The sequence below is a fragment of the Spermophilus citellus genome (genome assembly GCF_964194105.1).
Source record: "Spermophilus citellus genome assembly, chromosome: 3".
NCBI classification, from domain to species: Eukaryota; Metazoa; Chordata; class Mammalia; order Rodentia; family Sciuridae; genus Spermophilus; species Spermophilus citellus.
Genome location: NC_138184.1, coordinates 88,758,733 through 88,785,115, shown reverse-complemented (window position 1 = coordinate 88,785,115; position 26,383 = coordinate 88,758,733). Strand labels below are relative to the sequence as shown.

Sequence of the window (26,383 nt, the reverse complement as noted above, 5' to 3'; positions counted from 1 at the left end):
TGAGGATGGAACCCAGTGCCTCACACATGCTAGGCAAGTGCTCTACCACTGAACCACAATCCCAGCCCCTAATTTGTTCTTTCTTACTTTTCCACTTTAATACAAAAGGAACAAATTAAAAAGAAAAAAAAAAAAAAAGCAACCAACCCAACAACAAACTAACAAAAAGTTCTTTGAGAACAATCACTTTAACAGAAATTTTAACAGAAATGTCACCATCTGTTGTCTCCCTAGGATAAAGTTAATAAAAGTCTTATAAAATGGGACAAAACTCTTTTAAGATTTGGCAATGCTTTCTATTTTCTACATCTTTTTTCTTTTTATTGAGATGCTGGGATTGAACCCAGGGCCTTATGCATTCTAGGCAAGTGCTTTACCTCTAAGCTATTCCTAGAATTCATTTTTGAGTAGGTAACACTAAAAAAAAAAATATGAAATTCAAAAGGCACTACAACATATAAAGTGAAATTAACTCAAGCAGGTGTGATGGCACATCCTATAATTTGAGGGAGCCAAGGCAGAAGAATTGAAAATTCCAAGGCTGGGTAATTTAGCTAGACCTTCAGCAACTGAGAGACCTTGTCTCAAAATAAAAAATAAAAGGGGGGGGGGTGCTGGGGTTGTGGCTCAGTGGTGGAGTGCTTGCCTAGAACATGTGAGGCACTGGATTTGATCCTCACCACCACATAAAAATGAATAAATAAAGGTACTGTGTCTATCTACAACTAAAATAAATAAAATAAAAGGGACTGGGTCGGGGGTTTAGCTCAGTGGCAGAATGCCCTTGGGGGATTCATTCCCCATTAAACTGCCCCCCACAAAGAAAAAAAAAAGTAGTGAAAGGGCTGGGCAAGGTGGCATACACCTGCATCTCAGGACGCTGACGCAGAGAAGTATCTCAAGTTCCAGATCAGCCTCGGCAACTTATCCAAACCCTGTCTCAAAGATAAAAAAAAAAAAAAAAAAAAAAAAAAAATGAAAATGGAGGTAGTTCAGTGGTAGGGTGCCCCTGGCTTCAATCCCCAGTACTGGTGAAAAAAATAACACTTGAATTTGTATGGTTCAAAATCAGGCAACAGCCATATATACATGTGGTAAAATCTGACATTCTACTAAAGAATAGTTCCTTTTAATTTTTCTCCAGTTCTACCGGCACCCTCCAACCTTTTTTTTTTTTTGGTCTTTCCAAAGGAAATTCTACACATATAATAGTTATCTTGCTGATTATTATTATTATTGTTATTTTAGTGATGGGAATAGAGCCCTGGGCACACTAGGTATGTGCTCTACTACTGAGCTACATTCCAAGCCCTACCTTCTTTTTTTTTTTTTTGAGATGGAGTCTCACTAAGTTATAGAGGCTGGCCTAGAATGTGTGATCCCCCTGCCTCAGCCTCTGAGCAGCTGGGATTACAGGTGTGAGTCACCAGGCCTGGTCTGTCCCTGGAATGTATGTCTGGAAGTGGCTACCCAGGTCTTAGAATTCCTGCTTCATCACCAATTATTTGTCCTTGAGAGTTGGCCAGATTTGGGCAGGTGGGCCAGTCTAATATCCACTTGTATCCCCAGGCTCCCATACAGTACCATGTTCCTGGCAGGCTCTCAGAGTAAGTGGTTTAAAGGCTAACATTATAGGCACTCACATTGTACCAGATGTCCTCTTCCAGGGGTTACTGATATTAGTAACTTCTTTCCCGTATGGACCTTTCACTCATTCCACAAATGTTTCCCGGAGGCCAAATCAGACCTTGATGTGCATATATAGCTTAGTAAGCACATTAAGACAAATGTTGGAAAACACTCTGGGGCAGTTTTAATTTTTTAATTAAAAATTGGACTGCAGGTGTAGATCAATGGTGGAGCAGCGATCAGCATGCCTGAGGCCCTGGGTTCAACCCTCAGAACATGCACACATCACATACACATGCACAATTTAAAATTCAATTCCTTGACAAGTGCAGTGGTACAAATCCCAGGGACTAGGGAGGCTGGCCTCAACAACTTAGTGAGACTCCATCGCAAAATAAAAATGAAAAAGGGTTGGGGATGTAGCTTAGTGATAAAGTGCTCCTTTGTTAAATTCCCAGTACCAAAAATAAATATTTTAATTTCTTAAGCCAGTATCCATATTTCAGGGGCTCAATAGTCAAGATGTGGCTAGAGAAAACAATTGCAAATGTACAATATTTCCATTATCTGGTTGTATGGCACAGCCCTGCAAGGGGCTTACAGAGTGGTCAGTCTTTGGGCTCTGGATTCCCATAAGGTCTGGGTTCAAATCCTGTTACGGTTATTTCACAGCTGTAAAATTTGGCCAAGTAATTGACAATTCTTTGAGCCTCAGCTATAGAAGTAAGGAATTATACCATTGCTCCTCCTTAAGAGTTTTGGCAAGCATTCAAAGAGATAGCAGATATGAGGGACTTTGCTTAAAGGCATATTAAATTCTCAAAAGTCAGGAGCTTCAGTGTCTTAATAGTCCCAAATCCTGGATTCTGATTTCTGAGGGCTCCACCCAGAGTCAGCCTCTTCCTTGGGAAGTTGTTAGTCCTTCTCCAGCCCCTGCCTGGAGTATGCCTGGAAGTGCAGCTGTTTCTTCTTTTGTCTTTCTGTCTTCTCAGTCTTTGGGCACAGAGCTGCACCATCAACCTTTGAGGATGGAAGAAATGAATGAATGGGGATAATAGGCAGGATTGGACTGCTGTTGCAAGAACACTCCCGGAGAGTCCAGGAAAGTCATTATTATTTAATTTCCAATGCAATTGGCCTGGTGTTTTCCTACAAAAAAAGTTCATCTTTTAAATAAGCACCTTCAGCTTCTGTGCCCTCCCTCACCTACTCTCAGCTCCTCAGGGACAATCAGCCAAGCTGGAGCTCAAGGGTCTTGGCCCTTCCCCCTTTGGCCCAAAATAACCTCCTCCCCCACTTTCAGCAAATGCTTGGAATTCTTTCAACAGGAGGACAAAGCCTTTCATCTGCCAATTACTGATAAAGAGAAAATGCAAATATGCTGGGGAAGGTGATCCATCAAGGGCCCAACATTTATGGAGTGACCACTTAGGGCCCAGCAGCAGGATAGGCATTCTGGGGGAGTCAAAGGGGAACAAGCCCCTGGCTGGCCCATTCTTCTCTGGGGTTTGCGGTTTCCTCGAGGTTTGTAAAGGGAGGGGATTAAATTAGGTGACTAGTCAACCCCTTCCTGCTCTGACAGGCCAGGAACTCCCCATAGAGGTGATATATAGGCTTAACTGTTTTCACACTAAGGTAGCTGCCCTCGATCATTTTCCTAGTGCCAGCTTTTGGGGGGACACCAGGAAGCCACATGAGGAGAGAAGAATCCCAGGGAAAAAAGGTGAAGGATGAAGATCCTGTGTCCTACTTGCCAATTTTGTTTTATTTCACTTAATTCACTTCTCACCACCCTCCAGCCCAGAAGCCCTCCTTTGAGTGTTTTGGTTTTTGTTTTTTCATTATGTGGAAGCAGTGACCCTGGTTAATATCGGAAAAGTCATGTGATAGACAAGCCAGGTTCCAATTGGAACCCCAATAGCCCACAGGAAAACTGTATGATCTTGGGTAAAAGTGGCTTTGCCTTCCTGAGTCCCAGTTTCATCATTTGCAAAATAGGGAATTTTGAGATGGTTTCCCTGAAAGGGTTCTCTCTTTCTCAAGACAGAAGCAAATAAAATAGTTCCACTTCTTGATAGAGGGCTAAAGAGCCGGCCACATACAAAGGGCTGTCGATCGGATGTAGCAGAACCAATATAGGCCATTTCAGTTTGGAGACAAAAGTTTGGTGTTTGCTAGCTTCATACCTACTTTAAAAGATTTTTACAGCTAGTGAACCAGAGTAAAACTTTAAAGATTAGTCTTTGGGGTCACATTGAAAAAAAAAAAAAAAAACTACAAGAATGAAATGACAGTGAATTAAGGTGAGGGACGCATTTCTTCCCCAGGTCTAATGGCCTGTTACATGGGAATGACTGAAGGCTGAGTAGTCATCCAGTTTCATAATTTCTCTGAGCCTCAGTTTCCCAATTTGCAAAATGACCTGCTTCAACTAGCCCACAGGATTAGGGGCAGAAATAAAATAGCACGTGGACACCAGCTGTGAGCACCTACTATCTCCCTTATTGTAGTCCCGGTGCCATGGTGCCATGTCATCTTACCAGGAGATTTAACCCCTAAGACCAGGCCTCGCAGGACACAAGAGTTGGTCTGGAGTAAAGCGTTTCTCCGTGTTCATGATGAATTACAGGACAACTCTGGAGGTTGTCACAAGCACTGGGAAGGGGGACATGGGAGAACTCCCGGACCTAATGACATTCTATATATGCTTAGAGGGTGGCCACATCTCCGCTAAAGTCATATAGAATCAGTCCAGGTGCGCTTAAGGTTTTCGTATCCCATCCCAAGAGCCACACGCCTTTCCACAACTCTTCTCATATCAACAACCAACCAGGGCTTACCTTTCGCTTGTTTGCGAGCTGCGTTAGGAGACGCTAGATCCGATTCTCTGAGTATTTCCTTCCAGAGCATCAATTTTCTCCACTGGGCGGGCGCAAGGACCTTAAAAAAAAAAAAAAAAAAAAGTCCAACTTCTCTTTCAGGGATCGTAGGCTAGTGAAGAACTCCACGGAGGCGAGCAGAATGAATGAATGAAAGGCAACGTCTTCCGGTCACCCGCGGTCTGAAAAGGCTCCGGTCTGGCTGTATTTCCTGTACCTGTGTGTGCGTGTTCTTATCTTTCAGTCCGAGAGTTTAAAAGTATTGAGTCCAGGCAGATATGGAGCTGTACTAATTTTTTTTCTGAGCCCATCAAATGCGTCCTCCATATGGCGGGTTCGCAAATGGGGGTCTGAACAGGGTTGCCCCTCCCCCCAAAAAAGACATGCAGTTACATAGCAAAAAAAAAAAAATATATATATATATACATATATACACACACATTTGGTTATATATATATATATATTTGGTTATATATATATATATATATACCAAATGCTTTGAATTTGGGTCGCCAACGCAAGTTGTGGGGTAGGGTGTATGAAGGAAAAGGAAGAAGGGCAGCCGTGGGCAGTGGGGGCAGGGACTGAGGTGGGGGGTCGTTTTGGGGGTGCCAGGGCCCGGGGGCTTTCACGCCAGCATGCTCGGCTTGCATTTCCGCGCCTCCCGCTGAGGCCAGCCGTGCAAATCTGCACCTCCCTCCCCATCCCCTCCTCCTTCCCTCCCTCCCTGCCCCGCCATCTCCGGGATGCGCCAGTCGCCTGCAACTCAGCCCTCCAAAAGTCAGCTCTGCACACAACTCCCGGGCGGCGGCGGCGCCTGCGTGCAGAGGCGCACTCGTGACCCAACAACAAAACAGCGATGCCAGGGCGCTAACGGCGCCCGGTGCCTCGCGGGCTCCCTCCCAGTCCCACACCTCCTCGGGCCGCTGCCCCCGCCCCCCAATCCCGGGCCGAGTGCCCCCCCAACTAGCCCGGCCGCGGGCTCAGAGCGCGATCGGCAACAATGTTTACGTTCCGGGGATTATGACGTCGACGCCTCCCCCCCCACAACTGCTGAAAATGGTTTCCTAGGACTTTGCAAACGGATCTGCCTAAGTGTTGGTGCAAAACTTTGTAGATCTCGGCTCTGGCTTGCTTTATTTATTTATTTTTTGGTTTGTTTTCTTTGGTCTTCCCTCCTCCCCCCCTCCGCCAAAATGCAGGGGGCAGGAGTGTTGACAATTAATTGGTGAACTCTCCTAAAAAAATGGAGGCAGAGAAAGACTCTGGAAGAAGATTGGTGTGTAGCTTTTTTTTTTTTTTTTTCCAAATCTGTATCTGGTATATGATAGCTCTATTTTTTTTTCGGTTGTTTCTTGCTGCCTTTTCTTTCCTTTTCTGTGTTTTACAAGAGGACCGGAAAAAAATAATAAATTGCATGCAAAAGGAAGCAAGCAGCTTACTCCTCCAGTCCCTTGTGAGGCTCAGAGTCTCAGACACTTAAGTGGGGAGATGGTAGCTTGGAAAGGCGTAGGGGATGGTAAGCGGGCTGGGGGTTCGCCCGGAATCTGGGGGGCTGCCGCGCCGGGCGCTGGGCGGTGGAGGGAGGAGGCAGGGGGATGCGGGGAGTGGTGGGGGAGTCTCCTTAGGAAGTGAGTGTGCGCGCGCGCTCGTGGGGAGATGAGGCAGCTGCTGGTGCGTTTTGGGGTCTCCGATGGGAGCTTTGTGGCGGGTCGTCTGCCTCTCCCCCTCCCAAGCCCCTCACCTCCTCCCCTCACCTCCTCTTCTTGTACTGGCGGGCGATCGGCGGGGGCGGCTGGGGTCTCAGCCCTTCCATTTCAGCTTTTCAGCTTCCCCGGTAGCTCCGGAGCGGCTCCAGCCTTAGAAACGCCGCCGGCCCCGGTTCCGGCTTCCCTGCTCTGCCTCCACGGAGGCCGGGGCGGCTGTTACCGCCGAGCCCGGAGCTGCAGCGGCTCCTCCCGGGGCCTACATCTGCCCCGCCAGCCCGTGTCCGGAGCCCCCTTCGCGGGTTACATAACCAGGCTCCCGGCTGAGTGGGCAAAGCTCAACACATCACAGGGATGGGGGACGTGGGAGAGCCCCTAGATACCCTTTCCATGGCTTCCAAAGATGCAGGAGGAGAGTGCTTCGTCGTGTAGGGCGCAGTAGGACCCTGGGGGTGTGGGCCCCTCTCCTTTTCCTGCTTTTCATCATCTTTGGCATTTGCGCAAAGTTGCTCAGATTGCAATGGTGGGGGGTACAGGGGGCGTGCACTCCTGCACCTGTTCGTGTTGGCCCGGGGTAAGAGGCGACCCCCCAGTTCCCACAATAATATCGCGGGCTCTCTGGTTGGATCCTCTCAGCGCCCGATTGATCGCCAGAGATACGACGAGAACGAAGACTTGTCGGACGTGGAGGAGATTGTCAGCGTCCGCGGATTCAGCCTGGAAGAGAAGCTGCGCAGCCAGCTGTACCAGGGGGACTTCGTGCACGCCATGGAGGGCAAAGGTGAGGCGCCCCCTCCCCGGGCCGTCCTCCGCACCGCGGGCCGCGCGCACGTGGGGAGGGAGCTGCCGGTGGCTGGGTTCGTATTTCGCGCCCGCGTCCCCCATTCCAGGGGATCCGGTGACGAAACGAGGCCGAGCACTGGGGGGGTGGGGTGGGGTGGCGAGGGAGGAGGGCAGGCGGGAAGGGGGCCGGGCGCAGGCCTAGGCCTGGCTTGCGCCCACCACCAACACCACGGTGAGCAGAACCAGAGGGCTGGTGGACTGAGGGACCTGGGAAGAGACAGTCGGACCGAAGGAGGGCGTGAGCGCCGCGTCCTCCACCTCCTCAGCCGGTTGTGCTCTTGCGCTGCCCAAGGTGCAGTCGCCTGACTGGAGGAGCCCCATTCTGGGGTCCTCCTGAGACATCGGGGTGAGGCCCCCCAGACTCAAAGCCTCCTAAACCGCTGTCATCTCGGGCTCTGTTAGTTAGGAGCTGGTGATGGAACGTCTTGAGTTATTAGGGTTACACCTCCTCAGGCTTGGGGTCTCTGGAGTGCATCTGGCATCCCCTTATAGGCCTGGGGAGGTGCACTCAGGGTTGATGGTCTGAATTGCCACCTAAGCTTGAGGCCTGCAGCGTTGACAGTTTGAAGCTGGAGTGGGGGATATGGGTGACTACCCCTCAGGCTTAAGGCTGAGAGATTCCTGTTCCCTGGTAAAGTCTTGGGGCACTTCTAGGGGAAATAGGGTCTCTTCCCATGCCTGAGGCTTGTCTGTCTCCTGTGAACCCTCCCCCGTTGGAGCAGAAGTTGGGGAAGCTCAGGGTGCCAGAGTACAGCCTAGCCTGAGATCTAGCAAGGCCTGCCTTTCTCCCTGACCTTCCTACTAAGAGTGTCTCAGGGTGTCCTCCAAACAGATTTGGGGTGTTGCTTCTGCTTGGGTCTGAGGCTTTTGGAGCCATGACCCACCCAGCCCTGCAGCCTGGATTTCCACAGGGCCTATGGGGTGAGGGTTTTGGAGATGCCCTTTCTCACCCCAGGCCTTCCTGGGGTATGGTGTTCATTTTTTTTTTTTTTTCTTCTCCTCTCAGCTGTTTGGGTGTCCTTTCAATTACTCAGTTTCCATTTTGTATTTCCCCACCTTCTTGGAAACCCTTCCCTCTCCAGGAGCTGACAGCCAGGAGGTGCTTCCCTGTGGGTTCTGGATGAGTGGCTAGGCCTTGAGTTGGCCTGGAGGAGAGATCTTTCTGACTTTGCATTTTTGAAGTTTCTCTTTTGTGCTTGTTGCCCCCCTGGGCTCTGGTAGTGTTGGGGAGAAATGTGGGGAGGGAGGATATTTTTTCTAGCCTGTTTGGTCCTAGAGCAGGGTGCCAGTCCTAACTGCATGTAAATTTTCTCCACATAAATGGGATTTTAATTTCTCTCCTTTCTTCCCCCCATTTTATGGAGTCATTTGGCAGAGTCTATGAGAAAACAGTATGTAAACTTTTCCTAGTCATTTGTCAGGAATCCTCAGCTGAGGATTTCAGCACTTTTTCTCAGGCTCATTTGAGGAAATTGAAGCTGGGGGTGGGGTAGTGCGGGGCTTTGGGTGTGTTGGCAGGGAAGGTTACCAGCCAGGGGCTCTAAATGGCATCCTTAAATTTGCTGTCCTGGCTCCTTTCAAAGGACCCGGTTTCACTAGTTAATTCAGATCTGGTCCCAAAACTTGAGGGAGGAGCTGAGAAACAGAAGGAGCCCTTCCCCTGGATTCAAAAATAGAAGCTTCTTAAACTTCCCTTCCTTTAAATCCTTAGGAATCCCCATTCACTGTGAGCCCCTGGGGATCTGAGCCACTGAGGTCAGGGCTTTCCCGGCGATGGTTTTGTTCTCTTTTCTGAGCCAGTAGCTTTGGCCTCCTCCCCCAAGGCCCTAGTGAACTGTTCGCCAGGGGCCCACAGCCTTCAGTGGCCCCGGGACTCTTCTCTCACTTCAGACCAGTCAGAGAGGCCTTGTAGCCTTATGGGATACTTTAGTCACCTGAGGACTTGGGGGATGTGATTTGGACTTTGGGAGGGTTTGATATCAGCTCCCCTCACCTCCATATTTAGGGCTGTGTTTGGGTCAGATTCATTGATTTTTGGGGAGAATTGAGGAAGGAAAGAAATTAATCGAAGGCTCCGTTCATTCTCCAGGGCTTTGGATAAAGATTTGGGGGTCTCTACCAGACAAATCCCAGTTAGGAAATTACCCAGTGGATTTTTCTTGGGCCTTGCTGTGCCTGCTCTGTGCAGCCTACCTGGAGAGCATCCTTCTTGGTGATCCAGTGGAAGTAAGCGGTGTGATGGCTCCGACAGAATTTCACTATGAAGACAACAAAGCTGTGCCCAGTTCCCTAGTTATTTTGGCACCAAATACACAGTTTCCAGGGAAACCGGCTTCCCCCCCTCCCCTTCACGATGCAGGATATTACAATAAGATTTTCACTGATGCTCAGCTACAATGAGAGCCCTCCTCCCAGCCTCCTCTCTGGGGCTTCAGATCCTCCCAGGTGGCATTCTTCAGTTCTGCAGTCCCTTTACTCTCTGACTCAGCCAGGGATGCGTTTTCCTGTCTGTCCCCCTTTCTCAGCACTAGCTGGGTCTCTTTCAGTGTGGGACTCTTTATAAGTCTCCTCCCCAACCCTGGCTAGCCTTGGGCTGTTCATTGACAAGTTCGGACCCGTGGGGCATGCAGAGAATGACTGAGTAGGCAAAGGAGCGATGGCTGGCATGGCTTCTCTCGGATTAGGCCCTGCCATTTCCCTGTCATTTTCCAGGGAGCTTCTGCCACTGAGGTCAGGCCTCCCTCTAGCACCCCCTCATTCCCTTCCTTTGCCATTTTTTCTTCCCCTCACCAATGGCTCGTGGTTCATTTGCTCCTGAATAACTTAACCAACTTGTTTTAATTCAAATATCCAAACAGATTTCAACTATGAGTACGTACAGAGAGAAGCTCTCAGGGTTCCCCTGATATTTCGAGAAAAGGACGGACTAGGAATTAAGTAAGTTGCTGACACTAATTGCCTCTCCCCTGTCTTCCTCCCTAACTCAATTTCTAGCTTGGGTGGATTTCTTCTACCCTCTTCCCGCCGCTCATTTCATGATCTGGGAATAGTGGCTCCTTGTTCAAGCCCTGACCAAGGGGAAAGCTCTCTAAAGATTGGTCTTTTTTTAGGAATTTGGGCAGAGAGGACTTAGGGTACTTGAACAGTGAGGACTTCTGCCCTGATCCATCTGGCTTCACATTGCAACCTCTTACCAAGAATCGTACCTGTCCTGCTCCTCAACTCTGAACCAAGAAACTGGCAGACCCTGAGCTGTGTTAGCTAGTGTATGGGAAATGGCTCCCTTCCATGGAGGGTATATTTCCCTGGGCACCAGCGTCTCCCCTTTCTTTGCCTGCCACTGTGTCTGGTTTATATTCTGGCTGAGATCTACCAGAGCTCCAGGTGGGGGAGAGATCAGAGCCAGGCTGGAAGAACAGGTTTCTGCCCCTTGGGCAGGGACAGAGGAGGAGGCTCAGGGTGTCATCCTAGGCCATCTCCTTTCCAGCCTCTGAAGCTGGACTTGCTCACCAGTCATGCTCCTAGGAGTGGAAAGTAAACCTTCAGCATCTCTGTTAGTTAACAGTTTCCATAATCATTGTAGCAGGGTTATCAAATTCCTGGAAATGGTCTAATGTCTGTCTTCTTTTCCCTCTGAACTTAAAGAGGTTCTTTCCACTTTCCATACAACTGTGGAGAGTATTTTTTTAGAGGGAGAAAGAGACACAGAGAGGGCTGTCCCTAGAAAGAAAGCCGGTGTTTGGCCCTTGACACCACACTCAAGTCTTTCCCGCAGAAGTGAGGGTGGGGTGGCAGGTAGATGGCCCATTCTCTGCTGAGGTTCAGAGTTTTGTTGTTGTTGTTATGTTTTTGTTTTTTGATACTAGGGATTGAATGTAGGGGTGCTTAACCACTGAGCAACATTATTGTCCCTTTTTTATTTTGAGGCAGAGTCTCACTAAGTAGTTTAAGGTCTCGCTAATTTGTTGAGGCTTGCTTTGAACTGTGATCTTCCTGCCTCAGCCTCCTAAGTCACTGGAATTATAGACAGGCACAGTACCGGCTGAGATTTAGGTGTGATGTACCTCTAGGGGTGGGGAAGGGGCACCATGGTTCTGGGTGACCCTCCCTTGAGGTACTACCTGATCTACTGCCCTCTATCCAGGGTATCTCATTTTGGATTCCAAACAGAGAGCAAGGACCCCACTTGGAAAAATTGCTTCACCCTGGGCAGGGTAGAGTCTGGCTCTGTTGTTTCTGGCTCCTCACCAATGTCTGTGCTTCTTTTTCTAGGATGCCTGATCCTGATTTCACAGTCCGAGACGTCAAACTTCTAGTGGGTAAGTTGCTGGCTGTGTGTGTGACTCAGAGATGCTGAGGAATAGGAACAGGAGAAGGGAAAAGGGAGAGGTTTTCACTATCACCTGCCTATTTAAACTTTTAACTGCCTCTAAAAAGAAAGTCCCCTTGGGAAGGGGCAGGGACAGGTGTGAGCTGCAACCGTCTTATTGTGGAGAACAGGTCAGATTGCAAAGTCCTGAGAAGGCCTGGATCAGAGTGTGTTTGCCATTACATGCTTTTATGAGGCTGATTTGGACCCTAGCCTCCAGCTTGGGTGTCAGCAATGCAATCTTAGATCTCTGCTGTGTGTTTGTTTGTGAGTTGCTGGGTAAACACTGGGCGTTTTGTGACCCCTAAAGACTTTCAGGCTTTCCAGGGGAGGGATTAGTCCTCTGCTTCTTCAGGGTTCTAGACAAGCCTTGGGTGGGGCTTGGCACTCCGTGCTCAGCAAATGCCTGTTAACTCCCTGGGCACCTGCAGAGTGTGGCTGAGGACTTGGTGCTCTGAACTCTGGATTGGGCAGCAGGTGGCATTTCAGATCTTAAAGGAAGTCTTCCATTAAATCCATTATTTCCAGATAATGTTTTCTTGCCGACATGGTGGTCTTGAATATGACAGATATGGTTCCTGCCCTTTTGGTTATAGCAACCGGCAATAAAGAAGTAAATTACAGGGGCTGGGGATGTGGCTCAAGCGGTAGCGCGCTCGCCTGGCATGCGTGCGGCCCGGGTTCGATCCTCAGCACCACATACCAACAAAGATGTTGTGTCCGCCGAGAACTAAAAAATAAATATTAAAAAAAAAATTTTCTCTCTCTCTCTCTCTCTCTCTCCTCTCTCACTCTCTCTTTAAAAAAAAAAGAAGAAGAAGTAAACTACATATATTTTCTAATAGTGATCAGAACTGTAGAACTGTTGCCACTCTTTTTTTTTTTTTTTGAGAGAGAGAGAGAATTTTATTATTTATTTTTTAGTTTTCGGCGGACACAACATCTTTGTTTGTATGTGGTGCTGAGGATCGAACCCGGGCCACACGCATGCCAGGCGAGCGCGCTATTGCTTGAGCCACATCCCCAGCCCTGTTGCCACTCTTAATGTGATGGAGCATGGTGGGGCATTATTTTAGGCAGGGTGGTCAGGGTGGTCCTCTCAGTGTCTGGGGAGGGCATTTGAACAAGACCTGATTGGCAAGAATTAGCCATGGGAAAGAACATTCTAAGGCATTTTTTTTTCCTGCAGGGGTGGGTGGGTTGGTCTAGACATCAAACCCAGGGCCTCCTGAATGCTAGGCAAGCACTCTACCACTGAGCCACATCCCCAGGTCTTTTCTTTTTTTGGTAGTTCTGGGGATTTATCCCAGGGTCTCCCACTTGGTAGGCAAGTGCTCTACCACCAGCTCCCTGAAAGAACATTCTAGTACATTATAGATTGAGAGATGAGCAAGTGCAAATGCTAGGTGTATGGAGGACCTGAATGAGTGAGGGGCAAGCAATGGAAGAGGTGGTAGAAGTTGCAGGGCTAAGTCATTAGAGCCTTGTAGGCCCCGGCAAGGAATTTGAGTTTGACTCTTGGTGTGATGGGAAATCCCTAGGGAGATTAAAAGTAGGGCACAGGGGGTACCATGTGATTTGAATAACAATGGCTTAACCCTAAATTCTCACACTATGAAATTCACCATTTAGCCATCTCCAAGGGTACATTTCACTTTAGTATATTCACAATATTGTACAACCTTCACCACTATTTCCAGACCACTTTCATCACCTTAAAAATAAACCCTGCACTTCCCAATTCCCCTCTCCTTCCATCCCTCGGTGGCTCCTAATCTCATGATTTTTTGTATGGATTTGCCTTGACATTGATTTTTTGCGGAGCTGGGGATGGAACCGAGGACTGCTTGCTGTCCGATAAGCTATATCCCTAACCCTTTTTATTTTTTCATTTTGAGATAGTCTTGCTAAGTTGCCCAGACTGGCCTAGAACTTGTGCTCCTCCTGCCTCAGCCTCCAGAGTGACTGGGATTATGGGCTGGAATCAAATAATGCAGACCTTTTGTGACTGGGTGCTTTCACTCAGCATGTATGCAAGGCTCATCCATGTGGCAGCATGAATCAGTGCTTCCATTCCTTTTTTTGGTAGTAGGGATGGAACCCAGAACCTTTTGCATGCTATGCATGTATTCTTAACTTATCTAACACATTTGGGGTTGTATCCCCAACCTTTTTTTTTTTAATATCTTTATTTTACATTTATGTGGTGCTGAGGATCAAACCCAGTGCCTCATGCATGCTAGGCGAGCATGCTACCACTGAGATACAATCCCAGCCCGCATCCCCAACCTTTAATGGCTGAATGATATTCCATTGTATGGATTGACCATGTTTTGTTTATTCATTCATGCATTAATACACATTTTGGTTGTTTCCATTTTTGGCAGTTATGAATAATGCAAGGAATATTCACATATAAGTTTTTGTATAAACATACATTTTCATTTCTCTTGATTCTCTGTAGTACTGAGGAGTGGAATTGCTGGATCATGTGGTGGTTTAGTCCATTTTCTGTTGCTATGACAGAATACCTGAGACTGGATAATTTACAAAGAAGAGAGGTTTATTTTGATTCATGGTTCTGGAGGCTGGGAAGTTCAAGAGCATGATGTTGGCATCTGCTTGGCTTCTGGTGAGAGCATCATAGCGTTTAACTTCTATCATGGTAACTAATCCAGTGCCATGAGGAAAGCATTAATCTAACCATGAGGACTTCGTTCCCATGACCCAAACACTTTCCACTAGTTCCCACCTCCCAATATTGCTGCATCGGGGAACTTCTGCAGGACATATAAACCACAGCATACGGTGACTGTGTTAAACTTCTGAGGAACTATTAGCCTGGCTTCCCGCAGCAATTATGCCATTGTACACTCTCATCAGCTATGTATGAGGGTTCTCATTTCTCCTTATCCTCACCAACACTTATTATTTTCTGCTTCCTCCCCCCACCCCAAAGTACTGGGGATTTAATCTAGGGATGCTCTACCACTGGGCTATATCCCCAGTCCCTTTTTAAAAAAATTTGAGCTGGGTGCAGTAGTATATGCCTATAATCTCAACAGCTCCAGAGGCTAGAGGGTTGAAAATTCAGCCTCAGCAATTAGCAAGTCCCTCAGCAATTTAGTGAAGATCCTTCTCAAAGTAAAAAATAAAAAGGGTTGGGGATGTGGCTCAGTGGTTAAGCGTCCCTGGGTTTAATAAGTAATAAGTAAAATAATAAATTTTTGAGACAAGTGTCTTGCTAAGTTGCTGAGATTACCCTCAAACTTGAAATCCTCCTGCCTCAGTCTCCCAAGTTACTGGGATTACAGGTGTGTGCCACTGTGCCTGGCAATTTTTATTTTTTTTAAAGCTGGATTACTAGATATGTTAAAGAAGTGAATATCAGAGCTGAAGGGGACAAACTATTCCATCAAGGGCAGAAGATGGGACAGTACACCTTTTAAATCAACTCTATGCACAGGAACTTGGCCTGGTGCTTCCAACTTAGCCTAGCCTTTGTTATTTGACAACCTTGCTTTGAAAGTTACCTTTGCTACTTAACTGAGTGATTTGGAGCAAGGTAACTTGACTAGGTCTCAATTTCTTCATCTGATAATGAAGCTAATTATCAGAGTGTGTCTTGAAGAAGGATAATAAGAAAATGAATGAATGAATGAATGCATAGTATTATGCCAGATGAGGCCCTGTTTTTATTTATTATAATGTCTATGAGCAAATATTAAAGCCAAGTTCTCAAACCTGGGGTTGAGGCAACATGACAACCTTAATAAATGCAGCTTGCTTCCCCCTTCCTGCCCCCATTCCCCATACTGGGGATTGAATCCAGGATTGCTCTTGCACTGATCAACCTTCCCAGCCCTTTTTTATTTTGAAACAGGGTCTTGTTAAATTGCCCAGACTAGCCTTGAACTTGTGAACATTCGGCCTCCCTTGTCATTGGGATTGCAGGTGTGCACCACTTCTTTCTTTCTTTCTTTCTTTCTTTCTTTCTTTCTTTCTTTCTAAGAGAGAGAGAGAGAGAGAGAATTTTTAAAAAATATTTATTTATTTTTTTAGTTTTCAGCGGACACAACATCTTTGTTGGTATGTGGTGCTGAGGATCGAACCCGGGCCGCACGCATGCCAGGCGAGCGCGCTACCGCTTGAGCCACAACCCCAGCCCAGCAAGCTTTCTTAAATAACATTGCCTGCCTGGCCCTTTTGAACAGCTTCTCAAGCCTTTTGAGGTTTTGTTTTGCTCTGGATGTGCCCAGGCAGTCTCTTCCCTTGAGCCTTGTTCTTCTCATGGAGGATACAGAAGGGTCTAGTAAGATGGTCCCAACATCCTTGCCAGTGCTAGAATTTTCTAGAAAGGTACAGAAAGCGCGAACAGTAAGCCAGCCCCATGTCTCTTGGTGCTTTGGGAAGGTATGGTGCACTTGACGCTGTGAGGGGTGTGAGTGGCTGTAGCCAATTTGGGGTATTAAAATGTCCATTTTCATCTCTTGAGTGTGCACAGGCTTTTGGAGAGTGGTGATACATTTGATGGGGGTGACAAATGTCATTCAAACTGGCCTAAGCAAAAACTTACTGATTTACATATGTCTGGGGCGTAATTCACAGGCACATCTAGGCGTAGGTGCTCCAAGATGATCCCAGGAGGTTGCCTGCTTTTTGTGTCCTGATTTGCTTCCTCTGTCTCTTTGGTTTTCAGGAAGGTATCTCTCCATGTAAAGAGCTACAGCCAGCGGCTCCAGGTTCACATCCTACCAGCTCAGGGTCCTCCTTCCTCAACCCACAGACTTCCACGCAGCGTCTCTGGCTTGGCTCTGATAGAACTAGCATAACCCCAGAGTAGAATGGGGGCCCAGGTCAACTGACTGAGTTGGGGAAGCAACAGTTCTCCAGGGTTGCTGGGTGACAGAAGTGTCCCTAACATAAACCAAGAGTTTTGCTTGAGAGGGTAGTGTGGGGAGGCTGGCCCAACCAGGTGACTAGCACCTTAGAAAGGTGCATGGCTAGCTTTAGGGGCCACAGTGTGGGTCTTAGACTCTTCTCAGGCTTTTCTTTTTTTAAAAAAAATTATTTTTTAGTTATAGGTGAACACAATATCTTTTTTTTAAATATTTTTTTTTGTAGTTTTTGGTGGACACAACATCTTTATTTTATTTTATTTTTTATGTGGTGTTGAGGATTGAACCCAACGCCCAGCACATGCCCTGAGTTCAATCTCCAATAACACAAGGGAGGAAAAAAAAACAAAAAACACTTTCCGTTTCTATAATACTACATTAAAAAAAAAAAAAACACTTTTTAAAAAAAATATTTTATTTTTTAGTTGTAGTTGGACCCAATACCTTTATTTCACTTATTTATTTTTATGTGGTGCTGAGGATCGAACCCAGGGTCTCGCCAGTGCAAGGTGAGTGCTGTACTGCTGAGCCACAACCCCAGCCAAAAACGCTTTTTAGTTTTTTTAAATTTTTTATTTGTAGATGGACACAATAGCTTTGTTTTATTTATTTATTCATTTTTATGTGGTGCCTGGATCGAACTCAGGGCCTCACATGTGCTGGGCAAGTGCTCCCCCACTGAGCTACAACCCCAGCCCCCCAAAACAATACTTTTTAATTTAAGCAAAATATAGATAGGTGGTGCACATACAGTAACTGTATCCATTAATTTTTTTTTCCACTGTTGAGGATTGAACCCAGGGCTTTGCCCACAGTAAGCAAGTGCTCCACCAATGAGCTACATCCCCAACCCTTGAAAAAAAGCTTTTTTTAAAAAATTTTGAGACAGGGTCTTGTTAAGTTGCCCAGGCTGGACTCAAACATTTTAGCCGCCTGAGCAGCTGGGACCATAGGCGGGCACCACCATGCCTGGCCACTTGAGTCATTTTAACTAAACAAACAGCCCGGGAACCAGTACACCAGAATCCTCTTGTGCTTTAATCTGGCCCCTTCCCTCCTGTCACCCTGATGGCAGGAATGAGTTTTGTTTTTCTACTTTATGTCAGTGGAATCACACTGAATGTCCTCTTTTGCTTTTGACTTCTTGTCACTCAACTTTGTCCACATTTTCCTTTTTTCTTTTTCTTTTTGGTAACAGGGATTGAACCCAAGGGTGCTTAGCTACTGAGCCACATCCCTAGTCCTGTTTATTTATTTTTGGGGTACTCGAGATTGAACTCAGGGGCACTCAACTACTGAGCCACATCCCCAGCCTTTTTTTGAATTTTATTTAGAGACAGTGTCTTACTGAGTTGCTTAGTGCCTCACTGTTGCCGAGGCTGGCTTTGAACTCATGGTACTCCTGTCTCAGCCTCCCGAGCCTCTGGGATTACAGGTGTGCGCCACCATGCGTGGCAATCAACCTTGTTTTTATGAGATTCATCTACATTAGTTGTGTCTATTTATTTCTGTGTAGTTTTCCATTATGCGAATATTTTACAATTTATTCGTTCTACAGTTGATGGGTACCTGGGTACCAGCCAGTTTAAGGCTATATCTAGAGTGTTCCTGAGAACATTATAGAACATGACTTTGGTAAATATATGCATGAACTATCATTGGGCATAGAGTATAAATGTATATTCAGTTTTAGTTGATGCTGTCAAATAATTGTCCTAAGGAATTAGTGTCATTATTCTTATTTTAGCTGCACTCCCCTGTTGGTGGGTATGGAGTTGTGTCTCACTGTATTTTTTTTTTAATATATACCTTTATTTTATTTATTTATTTTTATGTGGCCTCGCATTGCTAGGCGAGTGCTCTACCGCTGAGCCACAACCCCAGTCCCTCACTGTGGTTTTTGGCATTTCACTAATGACTGATGTAATTGAACTCCACGACAGACCTTAATGACTATTTTGATATGCTCTTTTTTTATTTTTTATTTTTTGGCACTGGGGATTGAACTCAGGGATACTTAACCACTAAGCTACATCTCCAGCACCCCTCTGCCTTTTAAAAAATATATTTATTTATTTATTAGGTACTAGGGATTGAACCCAGTAGCACTCAACATAGCCACATCCCCAGCCCTATATTTTTGAATTTTATTTAGAGACAGGGTCTCACTGAGTTGGTTACGCCTTGCTGTTGCTGAGGCTGGCTTTGAACTTGTGATCCTCCTGTCTCAGCATGAACCATCTTGCCTGGCCTTGGATATGCTCTTTTGTGAGATGTTTGATCAAGCCTTTTCCCCATTACTTTAAATAGATACTATGTTTTTTTAGTTGTCAATGGACCTTTAATTTATTTGTTTATATGTGGTGCTGCGAACCAAACCCAGTGCCTCACACATGCAGGCAAGCGCTCTACCAGTAAGCCACAACCCCAGCCCCTAGATACTATTTTTATATTTTATATTTCATTACTATTTTTTGGTAATTTTATGTTTCATTACTATTTTTTTTGGTAATTTTTTCGAATTGATCTCAGCCTCAGGTATGCTAGGCGAGTGCTGTTCACTGAACTACACCACAGCCCCTTTTATTTAATATAGGGTCTCCCTGAATTGCACAGGCTGGCCTTGAACTTGGGATCCTCCTCCCTCGGCCTCCTGAGTAACTGGGATTACAGGTGTGTGCCCCCCATGCCTGGAACAGGTGCTTATTGATTGGAGAGTATATTAATTTGCTAGAGTTGCTCTAACAATGTACCATAGACTGGGGGGCCTTCAATAATAGAAATTCATTTTCTCACAGTTTTGGAGGCTGGAAGTCTGGTTTCTTTCAAGTCTCTCTCTTTGGCCTGTTGTCCATTTTGTCCCTGATTCACATGGTTTTTCCTCTACATGTATCTTTGTCTTAGTCTCCTCTTCTTGGGGTACCAGTCGTTTTTGGATGAGGGCCTGCCCTAAAGACTTCATTTTCACTTAATTACCTATTTAATGACCCTATTCCCAAACAAAGTTACATTCGTGGATTCCCCTGGGTAATTTGGGACTACAGGTGTGTGCCTGGCATAAGTTTTTTTTGGTGCCAGGGATTGAACCCAGGGTTGCTTAAGCACTGAGCCACATCCCCAGCCTGTTCAGCCCTTTTTAGTTTTTATTTTGAGCGGGTCTTGCTAAGTTGTTTAGGATCTCACTAAGTTGCTGAGGCTGGTTTTGAGCTTGTGATTCTCCTGCTTCAGCCTCCCAAGAGGCTTGTATTACAGGCCTCTGCCTGGCCGGGCAGAAATTCTTTATTTTAATTCTTAACAGAGACAATGTATCTTTTCTTGATTTTTTTTTTTCTTTTGCAGTTCTGGGGATTGACCCCTTTATTCTACTTTTGAGCTACATTCCTATACCTTTTCATTTTTATTTTTATTTTTTTATTTTTATTTTTATTTTTAATATTTATTTTTTAGTTCTCGGTGGACACAACATCTTTGTTGGTATGTGGTGCTGAGGATCAAACCCGGGCCGCACGCATGCCAGGCGAGCGCACTAACGCTTGAGCCACATCCCCAGCCCCCCTTTTCATTTTTATTTAGAGACAGGGTCTTACTCAATTGCTGTTCCTGGCCTTGGACTTGGGATATTCCTGCCTCAGCCCTGTTCCCCCCATGAGTTGCAGGGGTGACAGGCAGGTACCACTGCACTCAGCAAATCCATTCAGATTTTTTGTGTCTTTTTTTTTTTTTTTTTTTTGGTGGTGCTGGGGATTGAACTCAGGGCCTTGTGCATGACAGGAAAGCACTCTACGGACTGAGCTATATCCCCAGCCCCCGATTTTTTGTGTTTTGTTCAAGAAATTTTTTGCCTACTTCTGACTCCCTTAGGTTAGCACTTCAACATATGAATTTTGGGGGAAGACAAGATTTAGCCTTTAATATAAGGATTTTTATGTATTCTGGATATGAGTTCTTTATTGGATATCTATCTTAAGAATCTTCTCTAACTTTATGGATTGTCTTTTTTTTTTTTTTTTTTTTTTTTAAAGAGTGAGAGAGGAGAGAGAGAGAGAGAGAGAGAGAGAGAGAATTTTTTTTTAATATTTATTTTTAGTTCTCGGCGGACACAACATCTTTGGTATGTGGTGCTGAGGATCGAACCCGGACCGCACGCATGCCAGGCGAGCGCGCTACCGCTTGAGCCACATCCCCAGCCCTATGGATTGTCTTTTAATAATCTTTTTTCTTTCTTTCTTTTTTTTTTTTTTTTGCTGGGGATTAAACCTAGGGGCTACACCCATACCCACAGACCTGTTTACTTTTTGTTTTGAGACAGGTTCTCAGTAAGTGGCTGAGGGTCTTATAGAAGCTGGCTTTGAATGTGGAATCTCCTGCTTCAGGCTTCTTAATTGCTGGGATTATAGGCGTGTGCTATCATACATGGCTGCTATCTATTATTTATTATTTTTGTGGTGCTGGTGATTGAGCCCAGGGCCTCACCCATGCTTGGCAAGCACTCTACCACTGAATCATACCCCATTCCCCTAAAAAAAAAATATATATATATATATATTTTTTTGATACTGGGGTGCTTAACCACTGAGCCACATCCCCAGCACCCCCCCCTTTTAATAATTTTTTTTAAATTGTCAGTGTACCTTTCTTTATTTCATTTATTTATATATGGTGCTGAGAATTGAACCCACTGCTTCACCCATGCTTAGGCAAGTGCTCTACCACTGAGCCACATCCCCAACCCTTTTTGTATTTTATTTAGAGTGAATTGCCTCAATTGCCTCTTTTTTTTTTTTTTTTAAGAGAGAATGAGAGAGAGTGAGAGAGAGAGACTTTTTCTTTTTTAAGAGAGAGAGAGAATTTTAATATTTATTTTTTAGTTTTTGGCGGACACAACATCTTTGTTGGTATGTGGTGCTGAGGATCAAACCCGGGCCGCACGCATGCCAGGTGAGTGCGCTACCACTTGAGCCACATCCCCAGCTCCGAGAGAGAATTTTTTAATATTTATTTTTTAGTTTTTTTCAGTGGACACAACATCTTTTTTGTTTTGTATGTGGTGCTGAGGATCGAACCCGGGCTGCACGCATGCCAGGCGAGCACGCTACCGCTTGAGCCACATCCCCAGCCCTTTGTATTTTATTTAGAGACAGAGTCTTGCTGAGTTGCTAAGTGCCTCACTAAGTTGCCCAGACTGGCTTTGAACTTTCGATCTCCTGCCTTAGCCTCCTGAGTCGCTGGAAAATTTTCTTTTTTGAGAGAGGATTTTGCTATGTTGCCCAGACTGACCTTGGGCTCCTGGGCTCAAGTAATCCTCCTGTCTCAGCCTCCCAAGTAAATTGGGATTACAGGAGCATACCACTATACCCAGCAGAAGTTCTTGAAGGGGTATTAGAGTCGTAGGAATTTAACCCAGTGGTGCTTTACCACCAGCAACATCTCCAGTCCTTTTTATATTTTATTCTGAGACAGGGTCTCAGTAAGTTGCTTTGGGTCTCGCTAAGTTGTAAGGCTGGCTTTGAACTTTTGATCCTCCTGTCTCAGCCTCCTGAGTCTCTGGGATCATAGGGTACACCACTGCACCTAGCTCAAAGTTCTTAATTTTGGGCTGGGGATGTGGCTCAAGCGGTAGCGCGCTCGCCTGGTGTGCGTGCGGCCCGGGTTCGATCCTCAGCACCACATACCAACAAAGATGTTGTGTCCGCCAAGAACTAAAAAATAAATATTAAAAAAAATTCTCTCTCTCCCTCTCTCCTCTCTCACTCTCTCTTTAAAAAAAAAATAAATAAATAAATAAAAGAGAATCTATTAAAAAAAAAAGTTCTTAATTTTAACAGATACTACTTAGCTTTGCTTGATCCTTTAGTTTTTCTTATGTCTTGTAAAAATTTTTGCTTATTCCAAGGTCACAAAGATGTTCACATTTTTTTCCTCAAAAAGCTTTATTGTTTGAAACTTTTTTTTTTCCTGTGGTGCTGGGATTGAACTTAGGGCCTCACGCATCCTAGGCAAGTGCTCTATTACTGAGCTACATCCCAGCCCTGAACCCTTACATTTAAATGTGTAGTTCATCTGGAATTGATTTTCATGTTTGGTAGGAGATAGGGGTCAAGATTCTTTTATCTCCCCATATGGATATCCAGTTGACCCAGCACCATTACTGAAAAGGATCCCCTGTCCCCGTGGCCCTGGAGTGCTCTTTTCTCATGTATCAGGTGGCTGCATTGGTGGGGGCTGTTTCTGGATGCTCTAATTTGCTCCATTTGTCCATCTGCCTATCCTGAAGCCAATGCCACACAGATGTGTGTGTGTATGTGTGTTTTTTTTTTTTTTTCCCCCTTAGTACTAGGGATTGAAACCTCAGGGGTGCTTTCCATTTAGCTACGTCCTCAACCCTTTTTATTTTGACACAGGGTCTCATTTAGTTGCTGAGGCTGGCCTTGAACTTGTGATCCTTCTGCCTTAGTCTTGTTTTTTTCCAATGGTGCTGGGGATTGAACCTAGGGCAAGCTCTCTACCATTGAGCTATGCCCCGGTTCCATTCCCATTTTATTTATTTATTTAATTTAATTTTAATTTTTGTACTGGGGATTGAACATCAGGGGCACTTGACCACTGAGCCACATCCCCAGCCCTGTTTTGTATTTTATTTAGAGACAGGGACTCACTGAGTTGCTTAGCGCCTCGCTGTTGCTGAGGCTGGCTTTGAACTCATGATCCTCCTGCCTTAGCCTCCCGAGCTGCTGGGATTACAGGCATGCACCACAGCACTTGGCCCCACTCCCATTTTATAGATGTCAAAAACAAGGCTTAAGGGGCTGAGGTTGTGGCTCAGTGGTAGAGCACTTGCCTGTCGTGTGTGAGGTGCTAGGTTCAATCCTCAGCACCACATAAAATAAGCAAATAAATAAATTAAAGGTATTATGTCCATCTACAACTAAAAAATATTAAAAAACCACACCGAGGCTTAGGGCTAGGGGATATAGCTTGGTGGTAGAGTGCTTGCCCGGCATGCATGAGTCCCTGGGCTTTGGTGCCCATCACCATAAAAGCACCCAAAACAAACCCTGAGGCTCACAGTTTCTTGTCCACGATCGTGTAGGTAGTGAGTGGAAGAACAGAGTTTGTTCCCGGGTCTGACTGACGGCAGCTCCTGCTGTCTCAACTTCCACACAGCCCTGCAGCTGGGTCTCATCCTCGGAATCATTCAGGTTTCCCTTGTTGTCTTGGGTTACTTGGTGGATGTCCTTGCTTGGTTGGGTTTAGCCAAGATTTGTCAGTCTATGTTTGTCCCCTTAGGCCACCCATGAGGGTCAGGGTTTTGCAGCACAGACAGCAGTCCTGGGGTCATTTGAAAAGGTCCCGAGATGCTGGTCATGATGGCACATCCTTAATAGTCTCAGCTACTCAGGAGGCTGAGTGAGGCAGGAGGATTGCAAGTTCAAGGCCAGCCTCGGCAACTTAGTGAGACTTTGTCTCAAATAAAATATAAGTAAAAAGGGCTCAGTGGTATAGAGCCCTATGTCCAATTCCCTGTTCTGTAAAAGAACAAAAACAACAACAAAAGCAGACAGGTACTGAGATGAGGAGCCTGAAGGCATTGGGGCCTGGGGAACATCTGGGCACGGTGACACCCATCCTCTCCTTTCATAATGAGGAAACTGAGGACTCAGCTTGAGGAGGCTTGTCCTTTTTGTGCAGTGACTCCTGGCCTCAATGCTTCTTCTTTCCAGTGCATTTAAGCCCTCAGTTTGGGACCATATCCTCAAGAGATCCCCTGCTATCAAGTTTACCAAGTGCTTTCCATGATAGTGCCAGAATTTGTATCTCCATTTTACAGATGAGGAAACTGAGGCCCAGAGGGGTTCAGGGTCATACCCAAGGCCTTACTGCTAGAAACAGTAGGATGGAGAGGGATTTGAACCTGGGGCCGGTGACCTCCCTAACACATGCTGCTAGTGTTAGATTGGTGAGGAGCTACTCCCAAGGAGTAGGATGTAAACCCAGACCAGAAGCCTGGGATGACAGCATGCCGGGACTGTGAAGGGGAATAGCTCTGTGACCTTTCTCAAGAGCGGGTCTGAGGGGGAGTTTGGTGTCAGTGCTTGTGTGTACTTCCTGTTAGCCTTCAAGGTGACTTTGAGCAGTGTCCTCTGGCTCCAAGTCCTTGGCTCTTGGAGCTGACTGATGGAGCCTTCAAAGCAAGGGCCACAGGGCCATGGATCAGTTTCTGTAGTTGGTCTGTTGGATGTGTGCACAGCCTGGGAGACTCAGAGGGAGATGAGCCGGGAAACTGCTGGCCTACTTAGGAACTCCAGGATTTGCTTGGAGGTGGAACACTTCCCCAGGAACACAGTGATTTCAAGGCCTAAGAGTTCCAGTTATATGGATTCTTTACTGGTTCCAATGGGCAGCTTTTCCCTGTCACTTGCTCCAGGGGTGATTTTTCCCATCCCAATAATCTGTCCCTTTGTCCTTTTGGGGCACTTACCTCCTCCCCCAGTGCTGAGCCTCTTGCTCAAACACCTGGCCCTTTGTGAAGGGGACCAGGCAGAAGGGCTGGTGGGCTCCATTGGCCGCCGTGGTCCCTCAGGCAAGCCTCCAGGTCTCCTCCAAATTCCCTCTAGTCAACCCTGATGAGAAATGAAATGAGTATTCAGGAACTAGACTAAAAGTCAGTTTGTCAGCCTAGAGAAGGGAACTAAAAATGACCTAATCCAGTGATTTTCAAAGGGAAGTCCTGGGAATCTGGTCCAATTCTGAAGTCCCTACCTCCTGTTCCAGCCTGAGCTGCTTGTTTTTATGAATTTGAGTTTTGTCAAAGCTTCTGTTGGAAGAAACAGTTCTTTTGCAAAGGGTGGGGGTGGTGTATAAAGGTCACTTCTTCCTGCCTTTATCCAGGGGGCAACTGAGGCCTAGGAAAGGGTCTGTGGGGGGGCTGGGGATGTGTCTCAAGCGGTAGCGCGCTCGCCTGGCATGAGTGCGGCCCGGGTTCGATCCTCAGCACCACATACCAACAAAGATGTTGTGTCCGCCAAGAACTAAAAAATAAATATTAAAAAAAAAATTCTCTCTCTCTCTCTCTCTCTCTCTCTCTCTCTCTCTCTCTCCTCTCACTCTCTCTTTAAAAAAAAAAAAAAAGATCTTAACTTAAAAAAAAAAAAAAAAAAGAAAGGGTCTGTGGGTTGTTGGGACTAGAACTCAGACCAGGCTCTTGGCACTGGCCTGGGTGCTCTTCCTGGAGGAACCCTTGGTGCATTCCGTGGCCTCCTGTGGGCCTTGATTATGGGAAGAGGTCAGGCACCCATGCCTCTACCCTGGGTGCCAGTAAGTTCATGTACAAGGGAGAAAGAGCTCCTCTTTCCCTTTGAGTCTACCTGGGACACTCATCTGTTTTCAGAGCTTCCCAGTTCTTTCCATAGACCCAGACAGGATAGGTGGCTAAGTATATTACAGACCCTAATATATGCCAGTTTTTTCTTTCTCCTCCTCCTCCTCCTCCTCCTCCTCCTCCTCCTCCTTCTCCTTCTTTTTGACAGTCATATGAATCAGAATATTAGTAAGCTCACTATTCTGATTGGTTGAGAAGTCTCTGGTACCTCCTGGGTTCTCCTGATGGCATCCCGGAGAATTGTTTAACATGCTCTATTTTCTGATGTTCCTGTGAATTGATAGTTGCATATGATGGTTGCAGATTCAAGGTGTCCCTCCTGAGGGGTAGCTCAGGTAGAACATTACCTTGCATGCTCAATGCCTTGTACCACCAAAAAAAAAAAAAAAAAAGGAGGAAAAGAAAAGCCCAAGTTCAAGTATGTCTTTCTCTTTCTCTCATTCACTCATGTCTGGCAGGACTGCTTCATGGTTGGTGTTCTGCTCTCCTTCAGGAGGCAGGAAATGTCGGGTCTCGTTCTCCCTCTGATGTTAGCAGTCTTTGATGCTCAGTGCCAGTTCCTCAGCATCATCACAGTGGTGACGGTCTAATTTTGTCACTCCTTTGTCATTCGTTGGCTGGGATCTGTCTGTGGAGAGAAACTCCCCCATATCTGCCTTTTGATCTAGAGTTGGCCCTTA

General features: G+C 46.1%; 1 protein-coding gene and 2 long non-coding RNA genes across 15 annotated transcripts in view; 1 reads left to right on the top strand and 2 right to left on the bottom strand.

Annotated features, from left to right (window-relative positions):
- LOC308644292 overlaps positions 1–26,378 on the bottom strand; it is a 104,095-nt gene extending 77,717 nt beyond the window's left edge. For 2 of the 3 annotated variants that reach the window (XR_014020937.1, XR_014020938.1), the window contains exons 1-3: positions 25,882–26,378; positions 24,804–24,945; positions 15,281–15,413 (exon numbers count right to left, since the gene is read on the bottom strand). This is a non-coding gene — a long non-coding RNA (uncharacterized lncRNA). Of the gene's footprint in view, positions 1–15,280; positions 15,414–21,367; positions 21,921–22,147; positions 23,851–24,803; positions 24,946–25,881 lie in introns of those variants that run through there. The other variant, XR_014020939.1, reaches the window with a different exon arrangement.
- Positions 1,808–6,820, bottom strand: LOC308644293. The gene is made up of 3 exons (XR_014020940.1): positions 6,266–6,820; positions 4,470–4,569; positions 1,808–2,649 (listed from the first exon to the last, which is right to left on the bottom strand). It is a non-coding gene; the product is annotated as an uncharacterized lncRNA (long non-coding RNA).
- The window catches only part of KDM2B (lysine demethylase 2B), a 126,651-nt gene continuing 104,741 nt past the window's right edge, over positions 4,474–26,383 (top strand). For 5 of the 11 annotated variants that reach the window (XM_081285203.1, XM_081285202.1, XM_081285201.1 and 2 more), the window contains exons 1-4: positions 4,474–5,605; positions 6,851–6,995; positions 9,916–9,994; positions 11,330–11,376. In XM_081285203.1, the coding sequence (XP_081141329.1) occupies positions 5,255–5,605; positions 6,851–6,995; positions 9,916–9,994; positions 11,330–11,376 (622 nt within the window). In that variant the 5' untranslated portion in view covers positions 4,474–5,254. Of the gene's footprint in view, positions 5,788–5,879; positions 6,183–6,850; positions 6,996–9,915; positions 9,995–11,329; positions 11,377–26,383 lie in introns of those variants that run through there. The other 6 variants (XM_081285195.1, XM_081285208.1, XM_081285207.1 and 3 more) reach the window with 3 other exon arrangements.